At 36.3% G+C, this 25,334-nt stretch overlaps 2 protein-coding genes and 1 long non-coding RNA gene across 5 annotated transcripts in view; 1 reads left to right on the plus strand and 2 right to left on the minus strand.

Annotated features, from left to right (window-relative positions):
• The window catches only part of LOC105143974 (dynein regulatory complex subunit 7), a 107,291-nt gene extending 92,025 nt beyond the window's left edge, over positions 1-15,266 (minus strand). The window contains exon 1 of the mRNA XM_087414796.1: positions 7,778-15,266. Coding sequence (XP_087270922.1) covers positions 7,778-7,993 — 216 coding nt within the window. The 5' untranslated portion in view covers positions 7,994-15,266. The remainder of the gene's footprint in view (positions 1-7,777) is intronic.
• LOC105143954 (uncharacterized) overlaps positions 1-25,334 on the plus strand; it is a 133,063-nt gene that overhangs the window by 88,675 nt on the left and 19,054 nt on the right. The gene's annotated exons all lie outside the window — the stretch shown is intronic.
• LOC147907116 (uncharacterized) lies at positions 16,232-20,706 on the minus strand. Its single transcript, XR_015547780.1, has 2 exons — positions 20,621-20,706; positions 16,232-20,440 (listed from the first exon to the last, which is right to left on the minus strand). It is a non-coding gene; the product is annotated as an uncharacterized LOC147907116 (long non-coding RNA).

Below are 25,334 nucleotides of genomic sequence, written 5' to 3' on the forward strand. Positions count from 1 at the left end.
GTAGTGCACTGAGTGCACGTTATGCCTGTGAAAAATGCTATGAATTTTAAACTTTTCTCTACCTGAAATTTTGACAAATAAATGTCTGTGTAAGATTTTAAAGTAACTAATCCTCTAGAACCTTTTAAAATCTGTCCTTTCTAAAAATCATCCAATCGTATTGTATAGCATACATGATTTTTTTTAAAAAAAGAAAAAAAGATTCTAGACTTAAACTTTTAGTAAGATCGAATCTTTAATCTAGCTATGAAATAAAAATCGATCTATCGCATGAATCTATATGTCCTTAGACTCAAAATCAACCGAATATAGTTAAGAAACTCCAGTCATCCAGTCGTGGTGTGTTTTCCAGTCGTTGGTGTTGTTGAAAAACACGTTTTTACGTAACATTTTTTTCAAGTTTATGCATAATTTAAATTCAATTTTTACGTAAAGTTATTATTATTCGGAAGAAATCTCGAACGTGTCATAATTAATTCTTCTTTTTGTACATCTGTGCAATCTCTTATTATTATTATTATTATTATTATTATTATTACAATCAATCCTCGAAATTTCATTCGCTGTGTCAACTATTGATCGTTGGATTCGAAGATAGAAAGGTAAAAAAGAAGAAAAAGAAGGAAAATATATTGATGAATCGAAAACCGCACGGCAGAAGATTCTCGTGGGATAATCATGAAGTGACTCGCACAGGGCGGATGGGACACGTCACGTCGGTCGGTCGCGCGTTGATAACTTTCCGCGGAAAGTCGTTTGAAATATTCGTGAAGGTGCGGCGAGGCGAGCACGCGGCACACAGCTCGACCCTAAAGGCGAGGAGCGTCGAGCGCGGGTAACCGTCGCTCGCTTCTCTCTCGCGTGAAATTTAAAGGCGGCTGCTGTCGTGTCCCCCCCCGCTTCCTCCCCACTTCCCCTCCCCCACATCACCCTCTCGTCGTCGTCGCGCCACACGCGCGCTCTTCGCGAGAGAGGACTGTGCTGGGCCCCTCGATCGATCCACGCCCGCATAGTCGCGAGCGTGTAGAAGAGGTTGTTTGTCGGTGGCCGAATGGCCACGGCCACCGCCATCGACGACGACGCCATTGCCAGTCTGCCAGTTTTCTCTGCCTGCCTGCTTGCCTACCTGCCTGCTTGCTTGCTTCTTTCCTTGTCTGTGTGCCGCACAGGAAGAATTTTTTATCGCGGGTTTTCCCTCCTGGAGTAAGCCGGCGGGTAATTAACGGCGGACCTCTCTCCTCGTCGCCCTTCTCTCCCCCCCTTCTTCCCCCTCGCGCCTTCCTCCAGTTGCCGCGAATCCCGCGACGCCAAAAGACGACGCCCGATGTCGTCGTCCTTGTCCTCTCTCGCGATCTTTAGTATCAAGGTCCGCGCATTTATTTGTCGTCGACCTAACGGTTAGCCTAACACGGCCGCACACCTGCTGCCTCTCATTTCGACGAGGATTCGTGCTATTCATGAATCCTGAGAAAAAGTTGAGGGAAGTCAACGAAGAAGGCGCGACGAAGTTTAAGGGTCTCGCCTTTAACGTATTTTTACTTCGAATTTACGATCCAATTGTGGCACTCGGAGAGATTACGTTCTTCGCGGGCGTAATCGGTATTCGAGAATTATTCGCCAGTTGTTTCGCGATAATGGATCAGGGTATGCGTTTGTCTACAACCAATCCGCAACTCTTCGCACGATAATGAAATTTCTCATCTATTCTCTCGATATAAATTATTGTTTACGTTCCTTGGTAAAAATTTATGCATTTTTCGAGCAGTTGTTGAACAGTTATATTAATTCTATTTAGTAACTGAGAAGTAAAACTTGGGATCTTAATCGAGACGTAACGTTTTGTCTGCATACTGTCAAAAAATATCATGAAATTTAATGTAATTTTAAGTTACGCCACAAGTTGTCATGAATTTAATTTCATGACATTAAATTTAATGTATATGTAACTGAAAATATATTTGTGTAAATTTAGATGAAATTTAGTGTACTTTCCATACAATTTTATGTGGAATTGCGCGAAATTTAATGCTCACATTTACTACATTTAAGACTATTGTAATTTAGTTTTTAGTTAAATCATTCGTTATCTTTCAGTTACATGCTTGATCACAAGCTTGTGTTACAATGTTACTTAAAATTCATTTCAAACAGTGCGCAGTTACTATGTAGAAAAAAAATGGATAGAAAAATTCAAAATCTGAATCCATTTACTGAAAAACAAAATAATACAGTATTTTTATTAATAATAATCTATATTATAATACTGGACAATAATCTGACAAATGAACATGCAAGTTGCACATATTTTATCAGGAAAAAACTGTTTCAGGAGAGTCATTGAATAAAAATTCTCAAGTTTTCTCCATTTTTTTCACAATATCATTATAATTAATAAGAATGCACTAATATTAAACAATAACTGGATGAGTGTCTAAAAAAATCTGCATATTGGGTGGATCTATATATTCGTTCGATTTTTGTTAGTAGCGCAAAAATTTAGAATCATATCATTGATTAAAATTCATTCTTTGTACGAAGAAAATCTGTTTTACCTTCAAAAATCGAACGAATATATGGATTCACCCAATACATTTCTCGAAAATAATTTATCTACGTTAAAGGAGAATTCTATATGCAGTTTCTATGCATTATCAGGTAACAATAGCACAGTTTTCCACCATAATTGGGCTCAACCTTCGGCTGAGTGACATCCAAAACGAGTTGTTGCACGAACAGGGTTCTTTCAGACAACACTTTTGCTTTAACTGTGCGGTCGATTTTGACGCTTTTTAATATTTTCATTCTTATGTTACGTCTAATAAAGGATAAAGGTAGAATAATAATTATCAGCGTTTGAAACACATGGGCGTCCAAACCGACCGTTTTTGTGGTTTAATATCAAGCCACCATCCTAGCTGACATCGTAGTTTACCTACCAAATTCGCATCGACCGACCGATCGCCACGAAATTCTAATCCGTCGCGATTATACGCGCGATTTTTTTTGTCTACAGACGCACACGTGAACGCGCTTTCGAAAGGAAGGACACGCGTGCCTTACGTAATCGACGAATAGCCACGATATCTTCGATAGGCGCGATATCTTCTGGTTTTTTCCCTTTCTTATTTCACATTGCCTACTGCATATTTTCTACAGTGTGTCTTAAATCTATTGTCATGATTTATGACATCGGACATATCCATCCTCTACTATCCTTTTTTTTGTTACCTTTTTTTTTTTTTTTTGAAAAAATGTTTGACTCACTTACATCAATAGCTAAGGAAAAGGGATCTGCCTTTATGCACGGCGCTTAGATATAACTAGAGAATTTTCCTGAGAGAACAAAAAAGGGTAGAAAGAAGTTGTCAATTTTTATTCCATATGAGTGTTCGATCTGAAGATATTCGAACATTTAAAATTGCGTCCACATAAGATTTTAGCCACCAATATTTTTTCAGCTACGCCATTATAATACACGCAGTGTGATATACCTGCAGCTAGGTTTTAGCACAGCATGTTGGCCATTTCCGGCGCCCCTGAATTCTTTCTCGTCATGTGCCACAGGCATTGTCGGAAAGGATACGATCGGGGAAAATTAACGACTCTTCGGATGTTAACTCTCTTCAGGTCTTTATTTTTTCTCCCTTCCTCTAACTCTCGGTCTTCCCTAACTCTATCTCAGTTTACTTGTTCGTTGTCCTTCCTCTTCTCTTCCTTTCTCTCTTCATTCGCGTGTCCACGTTCCCTTCTGTCTCTTTTTCGTCGTCCGTCCTTCTCTTTCTGTCTTTTCCTAACTATCGCCGCCGGCAGCCCTACCTACCTACCTACCCCCCTCGAGGGTAAATCGCAGATTGGTAGAGAAAGAGCGAGCGAGAGAGAGAGAAAGAGAGAACGAGAGCGGTCGATTATCTATAATCGATAGCGACTCCCGCGCTCCATATTGCCATAGTACGCACCGGAGATGGTGACTGACGTTTAAATACACAGACAAGACCGTAATATATCCCATCGTCGTCGTCGTCATCGTCCTCGCGGACCCAAGCTCGATGTATGTAAATCATTCCCTCATCGTCGTCGATATATCGATTCGCGCGGACGGAGACGGGCGTTTAACGTTATTATTAATAATTATTTTCGCTCTCGCGAAACGGGAAGAACGCGAGGGTGTAAAATGCTCGCCGTAAATCCACCGGTTTACCGACGACAACAATTTATATAATCTTTATTTATTAGAAATTTTTCATGGATTTTTAAATATTAGAAAAAGTATATTAAATATATCCGTTAGCGTTATTTACAGCATTTCGTCATAGTATTGTGGCAATCATAGGAAAAGTATCCCTTTTAATGTTCCTGTGTTGCTTACATCTTGTATCTCTTGTATCGATCGATATAATATTATATTATTAAATGAAAGAAAAAAATTGTAGAAGGAAATAAACAGAAGTGCGAGACTTGGGGAAACTGTTGAGCTTCGCTCAACTTCCGTGTTCTACTACATGAAATGTGAAAATAGGTCAGTCGTTGAGTCAAGTTTACGTAACTTTACATTTCCTTTTTTTACAAGATCTCTTCAAGGAGACGATAAAAAAAAATATATATATATATATATAACTTTCTGAATATCGCGATAGAGAAGAACGTCGTTAATCATCAACCTCCAGTGACGCGACGGCGTGGCGATTCTAAATGTGCGCGTTCAGGCGTTTGAATTATTCTAACGGCCTTTGAATCAGGTTATCAAAACTACTCGGCAATTTCGTCTTGGTCAAGATAGTCGATTTTCGTAGATAGTTTCGGCAGTTGTTTACTGTAGGCACGTGTGGATATTTCGCGAAAAAACGTCTGCTTGGACTCGGACGCGCAAAAAATTGTGACAAATTATTTTACATTATTCTAAATACCGATTATGCATGTTCGAAGCATGTCTGTTCGTTAAATCCTATCAAATTTTTTTTAGAATAAGTAAGTTTGAGAAATTGGAATTATTACTAATTTCCTAACCTTTAACTACGTATTTGTAAAGAAAATGACACGTAAAGCGCAATTTTGCTGAAGAATCTAAAAATTTAGCTAAATACAGTTCTAAAAATAATTTTGTTGAACTACTAAAATAATTTTGTTGGAATTTCAAGCGTGATAAGCAATGCTGCAAAAAGTTTTGACATTCTAGCATTCAGTTTAAATGTTTCCACATAATAATTTTATGGTCCAACAAAATTATTTTCAGATCTGTTTCTAACTAAAATTATTTTCTATGATGGTCTCAGTACCAACATTCTAAGGCCGATCCTATGGTTTATGGAATTTGCAGAAACTTAAGTCGATTCAGCGTTGATAATTAGAAAAATTGTGTATCGCTTGTAATTTATTGAATTCTATAAATAAGGTTCCGGGTTGTAAAGAATCAAAGAGCTAATACAAAGAGATCTTTTGCTTTTTGGAAAATCAATTGATAAATGAACAAATTATGCAAATCGTGCATTGTATCCCTCAGAATACACTTCTTTTTCTTAAGGGAACGCAGATTTTACATCAAGAAAATATACACTCAAATCCTTTGTTCCTTTCAATAAAATAAAAAACTCTGATTGATTGAATTTCTTATGTTACGCGTCATATAAGAATCTGTGCTCCCCGTTTTATATCGAAACATATTACAAAATATGTTACAAAGAATTTTACGAGAAATGTTGAGATCTCGGTTGAGATTAAAAAGCATTTTGTATTATTCAGAAACTAAAAACGATCATCGAAAGAATATACAAAGAATATATATATATATATATATACAAAGAACAGGGGTATGTGAAGTTAGCACCCCAATTAAATATAATACTCAGGAGTTCTGATTAGAGTTCCCGTTTCTTTTTGACGAGACAAAGAGTTCTATATAATTTATAACAAGAGTTCCGCTTAATAATTAGTTTTAAATAATTTTTAAAAAATGGGGTACTAACTTCTCATCGAAAATCGAGATCAAATAGTTCTGAGCGGCTCTATTTTGTGAATATCTAGAGTTCCTGATACATAAAAAACAATTTTGACACACAAGAAAATTTATAAAAAAAAACTTTCCCTATGTAGTCATCCAATCGCTTTGTCACCTAATATTTTTTGACAGAACTCGTCCAGAATTACACAGAACATTAATCAGAATTGTTAGAATGACAATTAAGTGTCAAAGAACTATTTTATAAACAAAAATTTTTTTTTCAAAAAATTTTTTTAATAAATTTTCTTGTGTGTCAAAATTGTTTTTATCAGGACCTCTAGATATTCACAATAGAATTATTGAGCCGCTTAGAACTATTCGATCTCAATTTTCGATGAGAAGTTAGCACCTCATCTTTTAAAAATTATTTAAAAATAATTATTAAGTGGAACTTTTGTCATAAATTATATAGAACTTGACTTTGTCTCGTCAAAAGGAAACGGGCACTCTAATCAGAACTCCTGAGTACTATAGTTGGGGTGCTAACTTCACATATCCAAAGAACAGTTGAAAACGTTACACATTTTTCATATTTAAAGAAAAAATATAAAATTATTAAGCTAAATTGTTAGATTAACAATTCAGCTTAATAATTTTCCTCTCCTATTGTCTTAATGTACTATTATATATTATAGGTAAAAGACAAAATTAATTTTTTATTGCATTTGTCAAATTAGTTCTTAAGATTTGGCCGAATTGCTCATATGTTTTGAATTTAAATTTTATCATTTTTTGCATTTAGAAATCTTCGCATTTACGAAATTAGATATTCGGATTTTTCGAGATTTTAGTTAGACAATTGCAGATAAAACAGTACATATATTACATAAGATAAAAATAAAAAAATCAAATTTTGACGATAAGAAAAGCACTATAAGAAAAGAACAAAGAAAAACTGATTATTCCTTTCTGCATTAAGAAATGTTGCTTTCGCACGAATTTTCCTTAATCTCTGAACTGCGTAATCCTTAAACAATAGAAGTTGATTAAACTATTTAACTAGCATTATTTTATTTGTGAAGTTTGAACCAGTTTCATCCTCTTTTCGAATCTGTCAATCCTAGTCGAAATTAATCTGTTTTTTGCATTTCACCAGTGATATTTGTCTTCACAATCGATGATACATAATTGCCACAAGACAATTTACTATCTTACAAGATAAGTTTCCTTTTCACTTCACTTGCTTTTCATAATAAACGAATAATAAATCAATCGATTGCAGACATTTGTAAAAGAAAGATCTTCCAAAAGAGTTAACGCGCCTTTTTGTGGTTATTTACCGATACATAAAAATCTTTTGTCATCTTTTTGAGAAAGGTCTTTCGAGGGTTTCCTAATTTTCATTGAATTGGTAAAAAAAAACAATAGAAATTTGTATGTGTGATGTTTCACAGAAGATGTTTTCTTCAGTTTTTCTCTTCTTTCAAAGAAACAGTTTGACTTATCTCACTGAAATTTGCTTTGGATCAGGGATCAGTTAACACATGTAGCAGTCTTAATAACTTGAATTTTTGAAATTTTCCTCTTTTTCTTCAAATCCAATTGAAAGAAACATTGTTACAAGAAACGTATTTTAATTTTTTTTTTTTCTAAAAACGTATAAAATTTTCTTTTGCAAGATATTACCAATTCTTGACATTTTCGATGACTCTTTCATCAAATTATAACTTATGCTAAAATACTAACGCAAGACTATAAAACAGAGCCAAGTTGATTAACTGAGACCTACTTTCGACTAACTAAGATAAATGACGGCAATTCGATACAAATTTTTTAAGATACCTTTTCTTTTGCTATGTTTGTTCTTGTTTGAAGTTCCCGTAACAGCTTTCCGTACTTTCCGCTTCTCCTTTCCCTCTCGCTTGCCGGTGTATTCAGTAAGTTCCAAGGTGAAGGACCGACGAAACGAAGTTGCGAACGGCCGATTAAAAAGCCAGTTGAAAGCACAAGATTAACGCGTGCCGATATATGTATTTTCGCGCACATGTATTTTCCCATTCACGGCCATTCACTTCATTCGCAACTCATGCCCAACACAAGGCCAGTACTACGGATTCTACGATTATTGCTGGAGAGCCAGGAATGAAGAGAGGAGGGGATCACCGCCGCCGCCGCCGCCGCCGCCGCCGCCGCCGTCGTCGTGCCGGTTCCGGAAGCATCTCTCGGAGATCTCTCTTCATTCATAAACTCTTTCTGCCGTAATGGAATACTCGGTCGACGGAGTATAAACCAAACGAGAGAGAGAAAGACGGAAAGAAACAGAGAGGGTTCGAGAGATAAAAGAGGAGAGAGAAGAACGAGTATAATAGGAAGGAAAGTGCATGAGTGCATGAGAAAGTTAAAAATAAATCAAAACGCATGCCGAATACACTTTCCGGGTGGTACGTCTTAGAACCACGTATTTCGACTTTTCAGAAAAAAAAATGGGCGATGAACAAAAGGACTATATATTGACTCCATTTATTGTCCATCTGTCCGAAAGCGAGGCGAGTCCATGAAGAGTACGGCGACGGTAACAGGAACGCATGTCGCGATAGGAAGGTCCAGCGTACATCCACTTGGTGCTTTTACGTATGTATGTGTACTTGTACCTATGTATGCGTGCGAGTATGAACATGTGCACCGGCAAAACATGTAGGTGCTCTCTTACGTTTGTACGTATATGAACGAGAGGACCACACATTCGTCGTCATCATCGGCGTCGTCGGCGTCGTCGTCGTCGTCGTAGTCGTAGTCGGGTTTCCACCATGGATCTTTGAAAGGGCAGAGGTGAGGCTCCATCCAAGCGTGCACAAAACCGCTTCGCTACAAAATCGAGAGATGGACGTCACGAATATCTACGGGTGACTTTTTTGTGTGTCGGGGTTAAACTTTTGAAAGGCCGTGGTGTTCTCCTGCTGCGCGAATGGTTAGCAGGATCGGAAGCAGGTTGCCGCCTGCAGAAGGGTGGAATGATGTAACTCGGTCGTCTCGCTCGGACTCGCTCATGCGATGGTTTTATATTTATATATATATATATGTATATACGTAATCATTTCCGCGACCACGTTCCACCACGATGATAACGTTAATATCTCGCGTATGTCGCGCAACTAATTGAGAACATCCAAAAACTCTGCAGGAATTTCTCTACGAAGGAATGAGGGAATTTTTCTCAAAAATATTTCTCAGAAAGCAGCATATATATATATATATCTTTTGATTTTCTGATATTTCAATTTTATCAATATTACACAAATCTAAATATATTATACATATAATATGTTAAGATATTTCTATTTATTCCACGTCTCTTATTCGTGCCTCTTAATACTAATAACAAGCAACACACGTCATAGTATTAATTTTTCTAATTTTACACGAGTGCCTCGTACTTGTTTTATTCTCAAGCGATCGCGTCAAGCATTGTATCGAGGTCCAAGTATAACGCGCAACATCCGCTTCCATTCGCGGAACGCATTCATTATCGTCGGTCGAGTGAGACCAGTGAGATTCGGGCAGAAATTTCGCGCAGCCTTCTTCCCCAAGACGAATGGCATCCCGTCGTTCCAGAAGCGAACGCGCTAACCGTGGGGCTTCGAGGCACCAGCCGTGGTTATTGGCCGATCGCGAACGTGCCGAGCCGCGCCGCGCCGCGCCGCGCCACATCGCACGTCTCGCCTCACCGCGCCATACCATACCATACCATACCATACCACATCATACCATGAACGTGCCATGCCGATCCGCGACCGCGCCGTGCCGCGCCGCGCCGCGCCGCGCCGGCGTTAATGCGGCTTTGGGCGTCTCGCGGCCCCCCTCGCGATCCCCCCCCGTAGCCTCCTCCTCCGCCACCCGCCGCCTCTCTCTTCCCGGTCCCTAAGTTTTTTTTCCTCTCTTTTACATGCGCCTCGCGCGGCCTTCGAGAGATCTCTCCGTCGAGGGAGCGCGAGCAAGAGGCGGTGGCGAGGGGAAAGATGAGGAGACGGACGTGAACGCGAACGCGGACGCGGACGGGCCCGGAGGGGGCGGCGGAGTGAGGAAGGCGTAGACGAAGAGAAAGAAAAAGATAAAGGCGAAAAAGATGCGGGAGAAGGTTCGCTCCGCGGGCTTCTGGCCTGAACGGTGAGCGAGGTAAAAATCGCGAGAGGGCCGTCAATTAGGAGCGCCCGTGGTTCTCCGGAGCTGTTTCTTCCTGCGCGAACAAAGAGCGACTTTGTCGCCTGATGCTTTCAGTCTCTTGCTGGACGGGAGATATTGACGAGATAAAGCGGCGAATATCGGAATTTTTTTTCCGACGTCGTTTGTTCATGGTGATTGCGGGGTCTTAACTTTTGTCGGGAGATATGGTTAATCGCGCGAGGAATTCTCGGTTGAACATTGCCAGAATGAGGATTTATCATGAGGAATTCAGAAACAAGTGTTTCAGATGATAGACACAGAGTAATGCGTAATAATGCGTAGTAATGTGGAAAGGAGACTCTGGCAATTTTTAGACTTGTATTAAGATGTTTCATTTCTTGTATGTTAATTTTTTTTCTTTTTAACGACAGATGCTCTGACTAATGTAAGATCGATCGTTTCTTTCGGATATTAGATCAGTTAAATTTATACGATATTAATAGCCGTTTGGCAATCAGCGAAGATAAGTAACGATCAAATAGAGTCACAGAAAAACGACACAGTTCGACGAACTCGCTGTTTTATAAAATTCCACGATCTCTCTCTCTCTCTCTCTCTCTCTCTCTCTCTCTCTCTCTCTCTCTCTCTCTCTCTCTCTCTCTCTCTCTCTCTCTCTCTCTCTCTCTCACACACCATTGCGCGTTGACGTCGCGATGGAAAAGCGATCGTACGTAAAACGCACTTAAACGCCCCTTCTGATATTCTTTCTCTCAAGTGCCTGCTGCGGGTAACCCGATAATTTATAGCAGCACAAGAGAAGGAGAGTGCGTGTTATGTAAAAGAGAGAAAGAGATAGAGAGGAGTGCCGCAGCGCGTAAAGTCCCTCCGTTTACGCAGATACGCACACTTTATGTATACATATTCGCACATGCGTGCATACGTTTTCTCACTCTCTCGCTCTCGCGGTTCTTACTCCCCATATGTCCTCGTAATGACGACGAGCGCGCGCGTCGAAACGGAAGAGCGCTCAAATTTCCCGCGTGAACGACGCCTTGCGTGCATGCGTGCGTGCGTGCGTGCGTACGTGCGTACGTACGTACAACATGGAATATTAGATCTCGGGTTGTCTCCCCTATGATGAGCGCAACTTCTTCTCTCCTCTCGGTCGCATTTATATAGGCCACGCGGTATACGAGATATCCGCGTCGGCTATCGATTCGCCGCGCTCGCGCTATGCCATATCGCTCCAACGACGCGACGCGACGCGACGCGAGAAATCGAGGGACGACGACGACGATGCGAGGAATGTGACGCGACGGACGAAAGCGGTATGGTAATAGACAAAGCAGATTATTTCTCTCTCTCTCTCTTTCTCGTTCCTTTCCATTTCTCTCTTCCCTACTTATCCTTTTGTCATTCTGATCTAGCCTTGTTCTTGGCTCTTGTTCCAAATTGCAAAGTAACTTATGAGATTCGTTTTTAAGGCAGGCCCTTTCACAAAAGAGAAGGTTTGAGGCCAAGCGAATCTCGATAACACGGTTTCAAAAAATCTGAGGAAGTTACAGTAAATCACGAAATTACAATAGAAGCAGACTTAGACAGACAATAGATATCGCTCGACGAAATATGACACGCTCACCAATCGGACCGACATCATTAAGAGATGTTGGTCGAAATGGTTCTTCTATTAAATAAAAGTCTTATTTCGAGAGCGCGTTTCTCTCGTGTCTTCTCTTCGTCAGTTCCCTCGCTGCAATTGATTACGTGATGCGGCATTCTCTCTTTCTCTCTCTCTCTCAGAGATGTACTTTTAAGAATGAGAGAAAGAGAGAGAGAGAGAGAGAGCGCATGCATCATTGTCTCTAACATATTACGCTAAGCCGTTATAACGAGAACTGGAAAGGTTTGTCGGCGAGTCAACGGCAACTTTTAATTCAATTCCGTTACCGCGGAACTTTCCCCTTTCCGCACCTCGTCACCATGCCTAGCTCACCATACCTACGAATGACTACCGGCGCAACCACAGACGAGAAAATCGCGGCGATTACACACCATGACCATTACCATTATGTCATCCGCGAAAGCTATTTATTAAAGCGACGCGAGAAGTCAGACGTCCGGGAATGGATTATAAAGGCGCGTTTTACGCGTGTCAGCGAGAGTTCGCCTGAAATCCTGTCCTAACTACCTTTTGCCTTTGTCGAATCGTTGGCGTGCCAATTGTGTACAAAAGTATCTTACAGTTAATGGTACAATCAGGAAAAAAGTACTAATCGAAAATACAAAATCAAAATTGTCTGCAAAATTGTCTTATTGTCGAAAAAGTCAATGTCATTTTAACACAAAATTTTAAACAGTTTAAGCTCGTGACACATAGAAAAATGTAAAACATTAAAACGTGAAAAAAAAACCGCATCGGCCAATCACAGTCGAAAACGTAAGATTTATTAATTGCTTCACATTTTCCACTATATATGAAATTTAATGCTTCTGTCTTACCAGTTTAGTTTGTTCATGTAAGTATTTTTTGAGAAAAAAATACTTAGAAATTTATTTGTAAGACATATTTATTTCACTGATAAATATGTATGAAATAAATTCTTATTTAAATACGTCGAAATAAAATTTTATTCCTAGCAAATAACCTTTACTTATTTACAATTACTGAGATATACAATATTTCACAGAAACGTATATTTGGTCATCGCATTCAAATTTTTTTCAACTAATAAATATCGAAGAAAACATCGGAAGTAACATTTGCTTCGCAATACTTCGACAAGAAAATAGATTTTATCTTTGTTTTATAATTTTTCAAAAATGAAATTAAATGAATGAATTATGTACAAGGAAGAACATATGGTATAACAATATTTCATTGCACTTAATGACAGATTAGTCAATAAATGCATATGATAGCGATCATATTCCTTTTTACAATTTAAGACAACATTTTAAGTGGTCAAAGACATGTTCTAGACGATTGCATATCCTCGAGAATGGAATTATTATATCATGGAATATATATTTATTTGATTCAAAGAAAAAAGTCAGTATATATTAATACAAATGTCAATACGAGTATATATCTTGTTAACTATTGTGAAAATTACAAAATGATACAGGATTTTTCGACTCAGTTTAGTCCGCTCTATCTACACAAAAATAATTGGCAAAAACCTTCGGGACACCCTGTATATTATTCTTATGTAATCGTTTTGTTTCGTTACCAAAATATTCTATTTGTAATTACAAAAGATCTATAAACATTATACGAAACAGTTTTGTGTCATTAAATTATTAGTTTATTTAGTAAATTCAACAAATTAATATTGTCGTAGTAATCAACTATTTGATTGATCATGTATCAACAAATAATTTATAATTTTTGTGTCACAGTAACAAAACTTTAGTTATTGCTACAAAACATTTCTTTCAATCTATTATGTATTGGCGTAACGTTGTGTACTGAGGTGAAAAGATCGAAACATGAAGATATTCGTTCAGTTGTAAGAATGAATATCAATTTTTAGAAATATGGCGTAAATGAAAGTATTTATTAGATGCATCTGATGTATATACATACATATGTGCACATGCAGACAAAAATTTAAAAAGAAAAATTATTTTTATGTTGTTCAATGTAATTTTATTTATCCGTATTAATAATCATGTAATTTAATATACAGGGTGGGGCAATAACTCCATTCACTTAGAATATTTTCGCTATTTTTAGAGATATGAAATAATATATTTATTGTAATTGTATAGCATTAAGAGAGATACAATATGCTACTAATAATTTTTCTATAGGTGAAGACGCTTCGGAGATTTCAAAGTCACCTTCATTTTTTTTTTAATGGAACTATATGATTTTTTTAATGTAAAATGATTTTTCTATTATTCTGCATATAAAAGTAGTAAGGTAGAAATATCGAAAAATCAATAGTTTACGAGATATTTAACATTTTATACCAACATGTGTCAGAATAAAATATAAAATATCTCGCAAATTATTGATTTTTCGGTACTTTTATCTTAATACTTTTGTATGTAAACTAACTAAAGAAATCATATTTAAAAAATTATATAATTCCATTAAAAAAAATGAAGTTGATCTTGAAATCTCCGAAACGTTCCACCTATAGAAAAATTATATTATACCTCTCTTGATGTGCTATACCACATCAATAAATATATTATTTCTAAAAATAACAGAGATATTCTAAGTCAACAGAATACTGTCCCATTCTGTGTAGGCTAAATTATATTAACAATCATCATTCCCGATACATTATAAATTTTATAAAGAGATACATAGCATGTGATCAACGTTATTTTATCTCAATGAAAAACTTCTGCAATGTCAAGATTATTCTTTCTTAATTCTCTAATGGCGAATTCGATTGGAAAAACTAGTACATATTAAAGCCGTTGTATATTGACTTAATTTGAGTATAAAAGTGAAATGCAAATATTTCGAATTATAAAATATATATTTTACCTAATACTACAATAAAATGTATTGAGTATTTTAGGATTTAATCGATTTCTATGTTTATATATAAATATATCTTAACGTTATTTGGTGTACGGTTTTAATATGCATCAGTGTACTAAGTGTGCCCAATCGAATTCGTTATAAGTAAAACCATAAATTTTTTAAATGTAAGTCCAATATCATCATTTTGCATAACAAAAATCTAATATCTAAAAGTACCAGGGAATGGAAGTAACTCGTTGCTTGTGACGAAGTTACAGTAATAAGTTACTTTTTTTTTTATAATTGTAACGATAACGTAGTTACATTGTTTTTAATAACGGTAATCAATTTTATAATTACTTTTATTGTTACTTTGCTTGCACACGATTGGATACAAGCCACTTATAACGTTTGAAATTAGAAAACCGCTAGGCACTCGTCTACTATCTGTGATTGTAATCATCGATTTAAAAAAAAATAACGAAAAGTTACTTTCTCAAGTAACGGTTGTAACGAGTTGAAATGACAAATAATTATTTCATTTTCAGTAGAAAGCATTACACAAGCATTTAGCCTTTCTTGCCCCATTGTAGATCGTAAATATGATTTTATCAATTTTAATTTACTGAAACTGAACTTCTTTTAGCAGATGCCAAAGTTATAGATAGAATGTTGTGTTTTGTGTGGTAAATGTTCGTAAAGTTCGCAATGCTTATTGAAAAATTTTCTTCTTGTTATTGTTTATTGTATCTAAAATAAATTAACTATATAATTAATTAAAAAAAAAAAAAAACAAAAATATAAAAAGACTAAAACCTATAAATTATCTAAACTTATAATTATATATACAACTCGAAATTATAAAATATAATAAACCTAGTGTATAAAATAATAATTATTTTCTTTTCTTGCGGATCTCTACTCGAGTCGATAGAATTTGTCAACCCTGAAAACAAGGCGAATTGAGTATCCTTGTTGGTTGAATAAAGATAAAAGGTCGGAAATGCAAGTCAGGTCAAAAAATTCGCAGGATAGAATTTCTCAGAATTTCGCAGAACAGAATGACTACCTTGTTCGATTTTCGTGTTGAAAAGTTTCCGCGATATACCTGAACCTCTATCTCACATTTTTTGTTTCGCGATTTTTCGCGTTCCAAGAAAGCCAAAGAATCTGCAGAAAGAAAATTCTGAATATTGACAATAGACGATATTTGAACGTTTACAGATTTTTATCAGTTTTTTTTTAACTACGTACAAGTTGATATTTAAAAGCTTTAAAATTATTAATTATGAGTCTAAAGTTAGAATTATAAATAAAAATTACAAATTTTTGCAGTTTTTCCTTTAAATTTATTCATTTCTGAAATATATATTTTTTTCTTATTAAAACAAAACCGCGTAGTCGTTTATAGCCAGAGATTCTAAAGTCTCAAGAAATTATCTTTTTTTCTTTTCAAAGCTGCTAGATAAATAAACACTTAATTCAAATTAAATTGTTATAAATGACTTAATGAAAATATATGTGCCTTTCTAACAATATAAAGTTATGACATTCATTTTTAAAGGCGTGTAAAGAATTTTGTATATTTTTTATATAAGTCCCTAATTTGTAAAAATTTCTTCAAATTTTCTGATTACCTGTGCTATGTTGAATTATTTTGGAGGGGAAAGATTTTTACATAATTTGCGAATTTATAGAAGAAACATCAATCTTTAGACTCAAACCGTAATGTAATCTTGTACTTTTACTTCTCGAAACGGCAATATCTGTCTCTAAGAATGAAAGAGATTTCTACGAATCAACTAAAACATCTAATTATATTAAAAACATGTTTGATCTTTTCAAGATATTGTGTATATATGTGTTGTCATTACTATTAAAAATCGATTAAGACGGATTTTTATCTCAGTGAATTCTTAATATTAAATTAAGTGAACCATCTAAGACAGTAAGGTTTATATATTTCTACTTCTGATGGAGCAATAAATAAAAAATTCTACACATTCAATTCATAGCATATATGTACAAGAGGTTAGAAGTCAGGCATGTCAATTGTTGTATTCGATACTTCATGTTTAATACTACATACATTTAACACTGACATACACTAACATTCACGCAGGGCATTATGGATAAATTTATTTATGATAATTAATGTTCAAAATATATAGGAATCTCGATATAATCTCGAATTTATGAAGATTTTGTAATATAAAATAATAGCGTTAATTTTATTACACTGAAGAGGACCTGATGTGAAAAGATCGAAATGTCTGCATGTATGCAATTGTTAATCTACAATAAACATATAAATATGATATAGTAACAAAGCTCTTGCCTTTTTGACAATTTGAATTTCATTCGTTGGAATCTATTACAAATAAAAATGCATTATTAAAAGAAATACAAATAGGACTTGGCTATTCAATCTTTAATATTAGGATTGGATAGTATGATTTCTTCTCAATATTATATATAACATGGGATCGTAAATTTTCACGTGCGATATGTATACGTGTGTAAAGAATAAAATCATAAAGAAAAAAAAAAGAAAAAGAGTGAAACGTAATTTTTTGACAGCCTTTGATATTGTCAATAACTCGCGATACCTTTTTTTCCAAGTTCGTACTAGCTCCCTTTGATACTACGTTACTTCGTTAAATATCATACTTTGTCAGGAGAATATTTTTTGTTACCATGTGAAACGATCGTTACTTGACAAGAAAAAAGAGAGAAAGAGAGAGAAAGAGAAAAAGATTGGTATGGTGAATCGATGAGTATTTTACGGGAGCGTCGGTCGATTAGCGAAAGGGATGCTTTCGGCATCAGATGAGAACTCGACTCTTTAATTCTCCGGAGCATTAAAATCGATCCCTCTCTCCCGCCGTGGAATTCCCTTTCCCTTTGCGAAAGAGGAACGGAGAAGACCGATAAGTAGTTTCTCTCCCATCCCCGTGACCTCCCTCAGTAATAATACTGTCCCTCTCGGTTTAAGTTTCCTTTTGAATAACCTGTAGGTCACCGCATAAAAAGGAAACTTGTTGCGTTTACTTTATGTGTGTATACGTATACCGAGAGTGTCTCTCTAACCCATACTTTCAGCCGTCAGCGATAGAATACCACGTGGATACGGCGTTTGTAGAAATGCGGTCGGTCGCGAGATAACTTTCGCAATGATAAACAGTTCTTGTTATATAGCCCGTAGTCACCGAAATTATCGATTCGAGCGTTTTGTACAGCACATTCGGGAAAAAAAAAAAAAAAATTATAGTAATTCGTTCGTTTATACATCTATATCTCCTCCCGTACATTCGTTTCTAATTGCTTACGTAATAACAGTAAAAAGATGAGCGCGCGGAGTATTGTGGGTCAAGGACAGCCTGTACAGTGCACGCGGACATAAATACATGCGCAGAGAGACGGAGGGAGAGAGTGCCGACGTACTTTCCGCTATCTATAACAGAGCTCGCAATAAAAACGGACTGTAACGGCGGCCGGTGAAACGAAAGCGAAACTCACGGTCGGATAATAGTCGTCGTTATTACCGGGGCTCGTGCGATCTAATTAAAATTACTTTGCGACCGTTCGCACGTTGTGTACGCGAGGAGAAAGGAGAGAGGGGGAGGGAGGGAGGGAGGGAGGGAAGAAGAGGAGACAGAGGACACGAGCCTCTGGTGGGAGGATGCGGTACGTAGTTAACTCGATAATTTGTGTTTTGGGCCGAGTGCCGATCGTTAAAGCATCTGGTCGAGAACTGTTTCGACGATGAATGGAATTGAGCCTGAACAGACCGAATCTCAATGTAGCTAGCTATCGTCGTGCACTTGTTGCAGTGCGTCGCCACCCCGAGCAGAAAGATAGGATCGACCCGCTTCTATAACTCCGGCTGGCTTTCTGATATACGACTATACAGGCGAGCGCATACATGGAAATGCACGTGTACATATGCGCAAGCTCAAACACAAATACACAGTACAACGCTCCGAGCATCCGTAATGGCTTTATCATAAGGGATGAAACGGGAGCTATTAAGTAACGCGAGATCTCCGATTGAGGGCGGCAAACAAAAGCTACGTACCGATTAATTTGATAATAACACCGGTGCCTAATTGAGCGGAGCGATTTAATTGACATCCACGTAATCGATCGACCGTTCGAAACTCAAGCTCTAATATGCCATAATAATGTAAATTATAACTATATCTTTATAACTCGATTACAATCGATCGAGGAATTAAGTTTATAAGTTAAAAAGGACGTCGGAATTTGCTTCAAAAATATGCTTTTTCAAGACTGTCTGTCGGGGCGTTGTTACGTTTTTCGTTGCGAAATTATTTATTTACAATAGTGTCTAATTTTAAGAATGACAATTAAAAAATAAAAAACGTATACTTTCACCTTATTTTTGTATCATCTATTTAACTTATTTAAAAAGCTAACAATACTTAGAACAGAATTTTATATTTTATATTTTTTTAATTTTGACAAGTTTTATAAAAAATGTTGTCTATATCTTATAGGTATCTTATAGGTCTTCGAAGCCAAGCTAAAGAGATTTGATCAGTTTTGAAAATATCGGAAAATATTAAAAGCTAATTTATCTCTAAATTATTAAATATATCATCGAGAGCAGTTTTAGTGCTCATGTCACTAAATTATTACATGATAAACGGTTTCAAAGATACGTCTTGTCCAAGCAGAAGAAGAAATCATCATGACATCAAAATGATATTAAAAATACTTTAAAATGATTATTATAAGTCATTTTTCAATTATTTACGATTAATTTTTTAGTTATTTCAATATTACCGTGATTCTGCTTGTGTAGGTAGAGAAACTGATTTAGTTAAATCGATTAATTTTTTGTTTGAATCTGAGCAAACAAATCCTTGGTTAATTCAAGATAATTTAATTGAAGCAAAGCATTTGGTTACAGTAATATTTTATTTCTTTCTGATAAACAAGTTTATTAGATGTCAAAGTTTACCTGAAATAAGTAAAATGTTTCGCTTCAACTAAATATATTATTTTATTGCAATACCAAGACCGATATTTTCAGATCTTATATTCAAAACCGTCTTAAGTGTAGCCTAAGAAATCATAAATCAATCAGAGAAATCATAAATCACTGTATTAAAACATTCTTTAAAGACATGACTTGAAATAACAACGGATTATATCAATAACGTCCCAAAAATATTTGTTTGCCCATATCCAAGCAAGAGATTAATATTCAACTAAGTGAAATGAACCGTATCTACATATACATTATTGTAAGTTGATTGCAAGTACTGAAAATCTACAGTTCTCATTACATATGCTGTAATGTATTGACAAATAGTAATAATAAACGAACACGGCATAAATGATGCTATCTCAGTCCGCAATAAATTTGACATATGTTTTTTCAATACGTACCCTTTTTTTATCAAAATTTGTCCAATCTCTCATCCTCAGTCACTTCTAAAGGTAGACTTTTAAGGCTCGTCATTTTGTCTCGTCAAATTATGTCATATTACTCTTGTGTCATAAAACACAATGGCATTAGGACATCATAATCTCAATCGAAAGCTCAGGTATCACTTTTTCCGAACGATGTATTCAACAGTATGTTAGAGAGCTATAAAGTGGAATGTTGATTTCATCGGATTTATACAGTCTCTTGCAGTCGCTCGTTCGTCAAATTTATTCCACGTGGCGTGTTATTGAGCGCCGGTTATACGCCGCTTAAATCGTACTTCCGGGGCGCGAAAATACACATTCCGCGCAACGACGAACATTCTATTGCGAGTTTCGCTACCGATGATGTAACAATTTTTAACGCCTATCGGTCTAAGAGATCTTATAACTATTCAATGTACCTACCTCTTTCGGAATGTTTGTAGAATGTTGTGCGTATCGAAATACATATATTAGGTGTTGGAATTAATTCGTAGCGTTTTTTAATGAAAGAATGTTATTTATTTCACATGAGCATTAAAAAATACATTAATGAAAGTACTTCCCATCACTTGTAAAACGCTACGAATTAATTCCAACACCTAATATATTTAAACATAATAATCGCAAATCGTAGCGTAAACGTTTATAATTTCTTATTCATTTTATCACAGACAGATATTGATCATCTTTTGGGACAAATTGAGAAATTTGTGGTTTACAATGACCAAATGACAACTTACATGGTCGATCTTTAACGCTTGTACCTTAATTTTCTACCTTTATTAAAAATAACTTTTCATTGTGGAACTCAAAAGAGTAATAATGTGTTTAGTCTTGGTAATCTTAACATAAATATTATCAAATCTTGCAGAGTACAGGTGTTAAAATATCGAGAAAAACATTAATAAATACAATTAAAAAAAAAAAAATTATTAAAAATGAAAATTACATTTAGAAAATTGAAAAATTAAGATCATTCTAAATATATAGAAAAAAAAATATTTATTAGAATAAAATAAATATTAAAAAATAAATATTAATAATAAAATATTTTAATATAATATTATTCTTTCCATCAACATCTATAAGGCGAGTGGATCCAAAAAAAGTCTTAAATCAGATAATAAATATTTACAAAGATAATAATATTTTAATAGTTATAATTAATATTTTAATAATTCTTACAAATCTTTTGTAATATTTTTTCGATAGAATGAAACAGCAAGTGAAAGAAACCAAAGTGTTCAAATTAAAAATACTTGACGAAAGATATGAAAATAAACGAAATTCCTAATCGCACGAGTTTAAAGTCGATATTCCTAATCGGATCTTATATTTAAGACCTCAAATACAGTCTTAAGATACGATGAATTAATCAGAGAGCCGTAATAGCATGTTAAGATATTATTTAATACAACCTTAAAATAAAAACGGAATATGAATATCGGTCTTAGGTATGATTTGAAAAAAGTTGACCGATGTTTGTCGTACTTGGTATACAGCTCGACCAGTTGGGTCGAGCTGTACCACACCGAGATGAGCCGTCCCACGCGGAACTATGTATTTACACCAGGGTAGATTGTCTTTTCTCTCGCTCTCTCGCAAAAGCCGTCGGCTCTCCCTCGCTTCCCTTCCTATACCTTCGCTCTCAGCCCTGATATCTAGTACATAGGATGGCAGAGTCCCTCACTCTCTCTCTCTCTCTCTCTCTCCATCTCGCCTTCATTTGCCGTTCTTCCTTCTTCCTCCTTCCTCTCTGCCTCCTTTCCACCTCGTAGGGTGTGTAGGGTGGCGAAGAACATGCTGTGGGAGCGCGGTGCGAAGAGAGAATCCGCGGCGTAGAGAGAGCGACGGAGAAAAAGGAAGATCAGTACCGAAAATGGAAGAGAGACGGGAGACAGGAAAACCGATGGATAAGAGGCAACGGGGAGATGTGGGGGGTTAGGAGACAGCTGCAGGCCATGCGAGGGTCCGTCGACCAGGCCTGGCCGTTTACCGCGGAATACACCGCGCGCGTCGAAGAGAACGCGGTAGCAGGAACAGAAAGAGACGGAGGCGCGAGGAAACGCGAGGGTGATGAAGAGAAAGAGGGAGAGGAGAGAGAGAGAGAGAGAGAGAGAGGGAGAGAAAGAGAGATCGGAATAGAAACAGGGACGAAGAAAATACGGGGAAGCGAAGGAAGCGAGAGGAAGAAGATGAAACGATGGCGAGAGAGAAAGCGAGACGACCTACTTCGGCGTGGTCCGCGACTCCGCTCATCGCCCCAGCAGCGTTCGTTCCCCCGCAACCCTCTTCGGCATTCCCTCAACCGACCCTCGACGCGTATACCGTTGCGCCCTCCTCCTCTTCCTTCTGCCCCGACTGTCCCTTCTTCCCCGCCGACCCTTTCTCCTGCCTCTTCACGACCCTCGAGGCTGTGACTGCCTCCTCCCCCTCCTCTTCATCCGCCCGTTTCCTCATCCCTCTTACCTACCCTACGATGCCTCCGCCGCCACCCGACAACGGACCCGAACCCTTGGCGCCCCTTTGCTCTTAGCCGCGGATGCGAAAGCCGCGCAGCGTTGTAGGTATATGGAGGGATGCGAAGGAGGTTCTAACCAAGCAAGCTTCTCTCGGCAACGAGCCACAAGCAAGTTGCCGTAACTCGCGCTCTGGTAAATTTCCACGGAGACCCTGCTGTTTCTCGACATACCTGATCCTCTCTCCTTATCTCTCTCTCTCTCTCTCTCTCTTTCTCTCTCTCTCTCTCTTTCTCTGCAGTCTTTCTTTCGCTTTGCCTTCTCCGCGGTAAGAGCCACCGCGACGGAACTTATATATATATATATATATATATATACCATACTTATTATAGTGTTGGTCCATCTCTGTGACATTGTCGTGCACTTGCACTGTGTATGTGGCTCTCTTTCTTTTGTCATGTTCTCGATTTTCTTCGTCATTCCTGCATTTTTCTACTATCTCCGTTTGTTCCTCTGCCTTTTTTCAGGTAGACTAGAAAGTATGGGATTTCTTCCCGCTCACTATTCGCGAGCTCTCCGTTCGTTGCGAATCGTGTCCGCTTACGTGTCCGGGGAGCCGAATGACAGAGTACGTGCGACGATGTGTCAACGAGAACGAGGTACGTGGGATAGAAAGGGAAGAGGCTATATCGATTTTCTTTTTTATCGGTTGGAAATTTCGAAATCGCACGCCGAAGGGCTCTCGCTCGATTAAGGACGGTCGGCGAGAGACCGAGAGAGAGGGATGAAATGGCCGGGTAATAGAGAGAAGGGTATATCGCGTCAGAGGGCCTACTAGCTCGATTAGGACGCGAATAACGGCGAGGGCGAGGCACTATCGGACGGCCGGATAGGTTGATAGACCAAGGGCGAAGGAGGAACATGTCCACCCCCGCGGCGTAGGGTTGATCGATCGCGTGCAACATCGGCTAGATTGTGATTCTTGCAAAAAATAATGAAGCCTCTCGCGCGAAACACCGTTGTAACGCGACTTTAATCCTTTGATCGTCCGGGCCTAACGATTAACGGACGGCTTCATTCGATAGAACGTAATTGTCCTCCGATATTGTGCGCTCTTCCGGATTTGATAGCAAGATATTTCCCTCTCTACAGTTATGTCATAATTAGGATATATTATTTGTATAACGAAGATTATAGTATCGTGACAAGTCTTATCTTTAAGTTGGAATAAATTTCGACGACCTTTGTACAACGCGTAGCATTTTAACTGTGGCCATCTAATTGTTGAATATATATTTTCGAGAAAGAATATAATTTCTAATATAATTTTTTCAAATAAATTGATTATATTAAAAATGCATATAAAGAGCCGACACAAGATTTTTATGTGTAAATAAAATTTGTTAGAAAGTTAATATAAAAGAAATAATAAACGTTCCAATATGTTTAATCTTTTTTGTCTTCTTCAATACTATTTTAGTGGTTTTAAATTAAATAAAGATAAAGTTACAAATGCTTTAAACGTATTTAATAATCTGTATGAAGCGATGTAGTAAATACATTACCTAGAGCATATCGGTGATAATTCGAGATTGATGTTCGAGATTTTTGATGATCTCAAAATTTGATACGAGCTTGTGACAATTAGAAAGTTGTCAAAGTATGCATACAGTGTGATAAAGATTCTGAATTCTTATTTAACATTTATAATTTTATTCAAAGTATATACATATTAGGTGTTGGAATTAATTCGTAGCGTTTTTAATGAAAGAATGTTATTTATTTCACATGAGCATTAAAAAATACATTAATGAAAGTACTTCCCATCACTTGTAAAACGCTACGAATTAATTCCAACACCTAATATATACACAGAGTGTCCCATCTAGCTCGAGCATATAAAATATCTCGTGTGGTTTTTATGATTTAGAATTTAGGAAAAAATGTTTCAAGTGAAAATGGAATGATTTCAAGGGGGACGTATTTTGGTTATGTTGTCTTTCTTTTAGATTGAGACTTTCTTTAAAAAAATATGAGGATCATCTTCGTTTTTTTAAGTAGAATTGTATAATTTTTTTTCACACAATATGATTCTTCTAGTTATTCTGCATATAAAAGTATTAAGGTAATGATATAAAAAAACCAATAATTTATGAGATATTTTGTATTTTGTTGTGACATATATTGAAATAAAATGTTAAATTTCTCATAAACTATTAATTTTTTATATATTTAATATTTTAATAAATTATTTATTTTCTTATCGTACCTTATATCGACTTTTATAAACAGAATAATTAGAAAAATTATACTATAATATATTAAAAAATTCATATAATTTTATTTTAAAAAATGGAAGTGATCTTTTATCTCTTCAGCTATCTAGAAAAAAACGTATTCAAGATATGTTGCTTTTGAAACCATTTTACTTGTATCTGACATTTTTCGGAATCCTTTGTACTTTTGGAGATATTTCAATATGAAAGTTAAAATAGGATGTGTATTTGTTCTTCATCTGTTAATTTAATGTACTAAAGTAAGTGATAGAAAAAAATATTATAGTTTACGAGATATTTTATATCTTGTACGAGCATATATTAACATAAAATGTTAAATAATTCGTAAACTATTAATTTTTTAATAATCGTATCTTACTTTTATGAAGAATAATGAAATGAATCAATTGATGGAAAGAAAACATATAGTTGCTGAAAAAAATATGCAAAATGTATAATTTTTTAAATAAGCGATTCTGTATTTTCTTTTTACCAATTGATTCATCTCATTATTCTATTCATATAAAAATATTAAGTTACGATTATCAAAAAAATTAATAGTTTACGAGTTATTTAAT

The sequence above is a fragment of the Acromyrmex echinatior genome, chromosome 16, assembly GCF_024713525.1.
Source record: "Acromyrmex echinatior isolate Ae372 chromosome 16, ASM2471352v2, whole genome shotgun sequence".
NCBI classification, from domain to species: Eukaryota; Metazoa; Arthropoda; class Insecta; order Hymenoptera; family Formicidae; genus Acromyrmex; species Acromyrmex echinatior.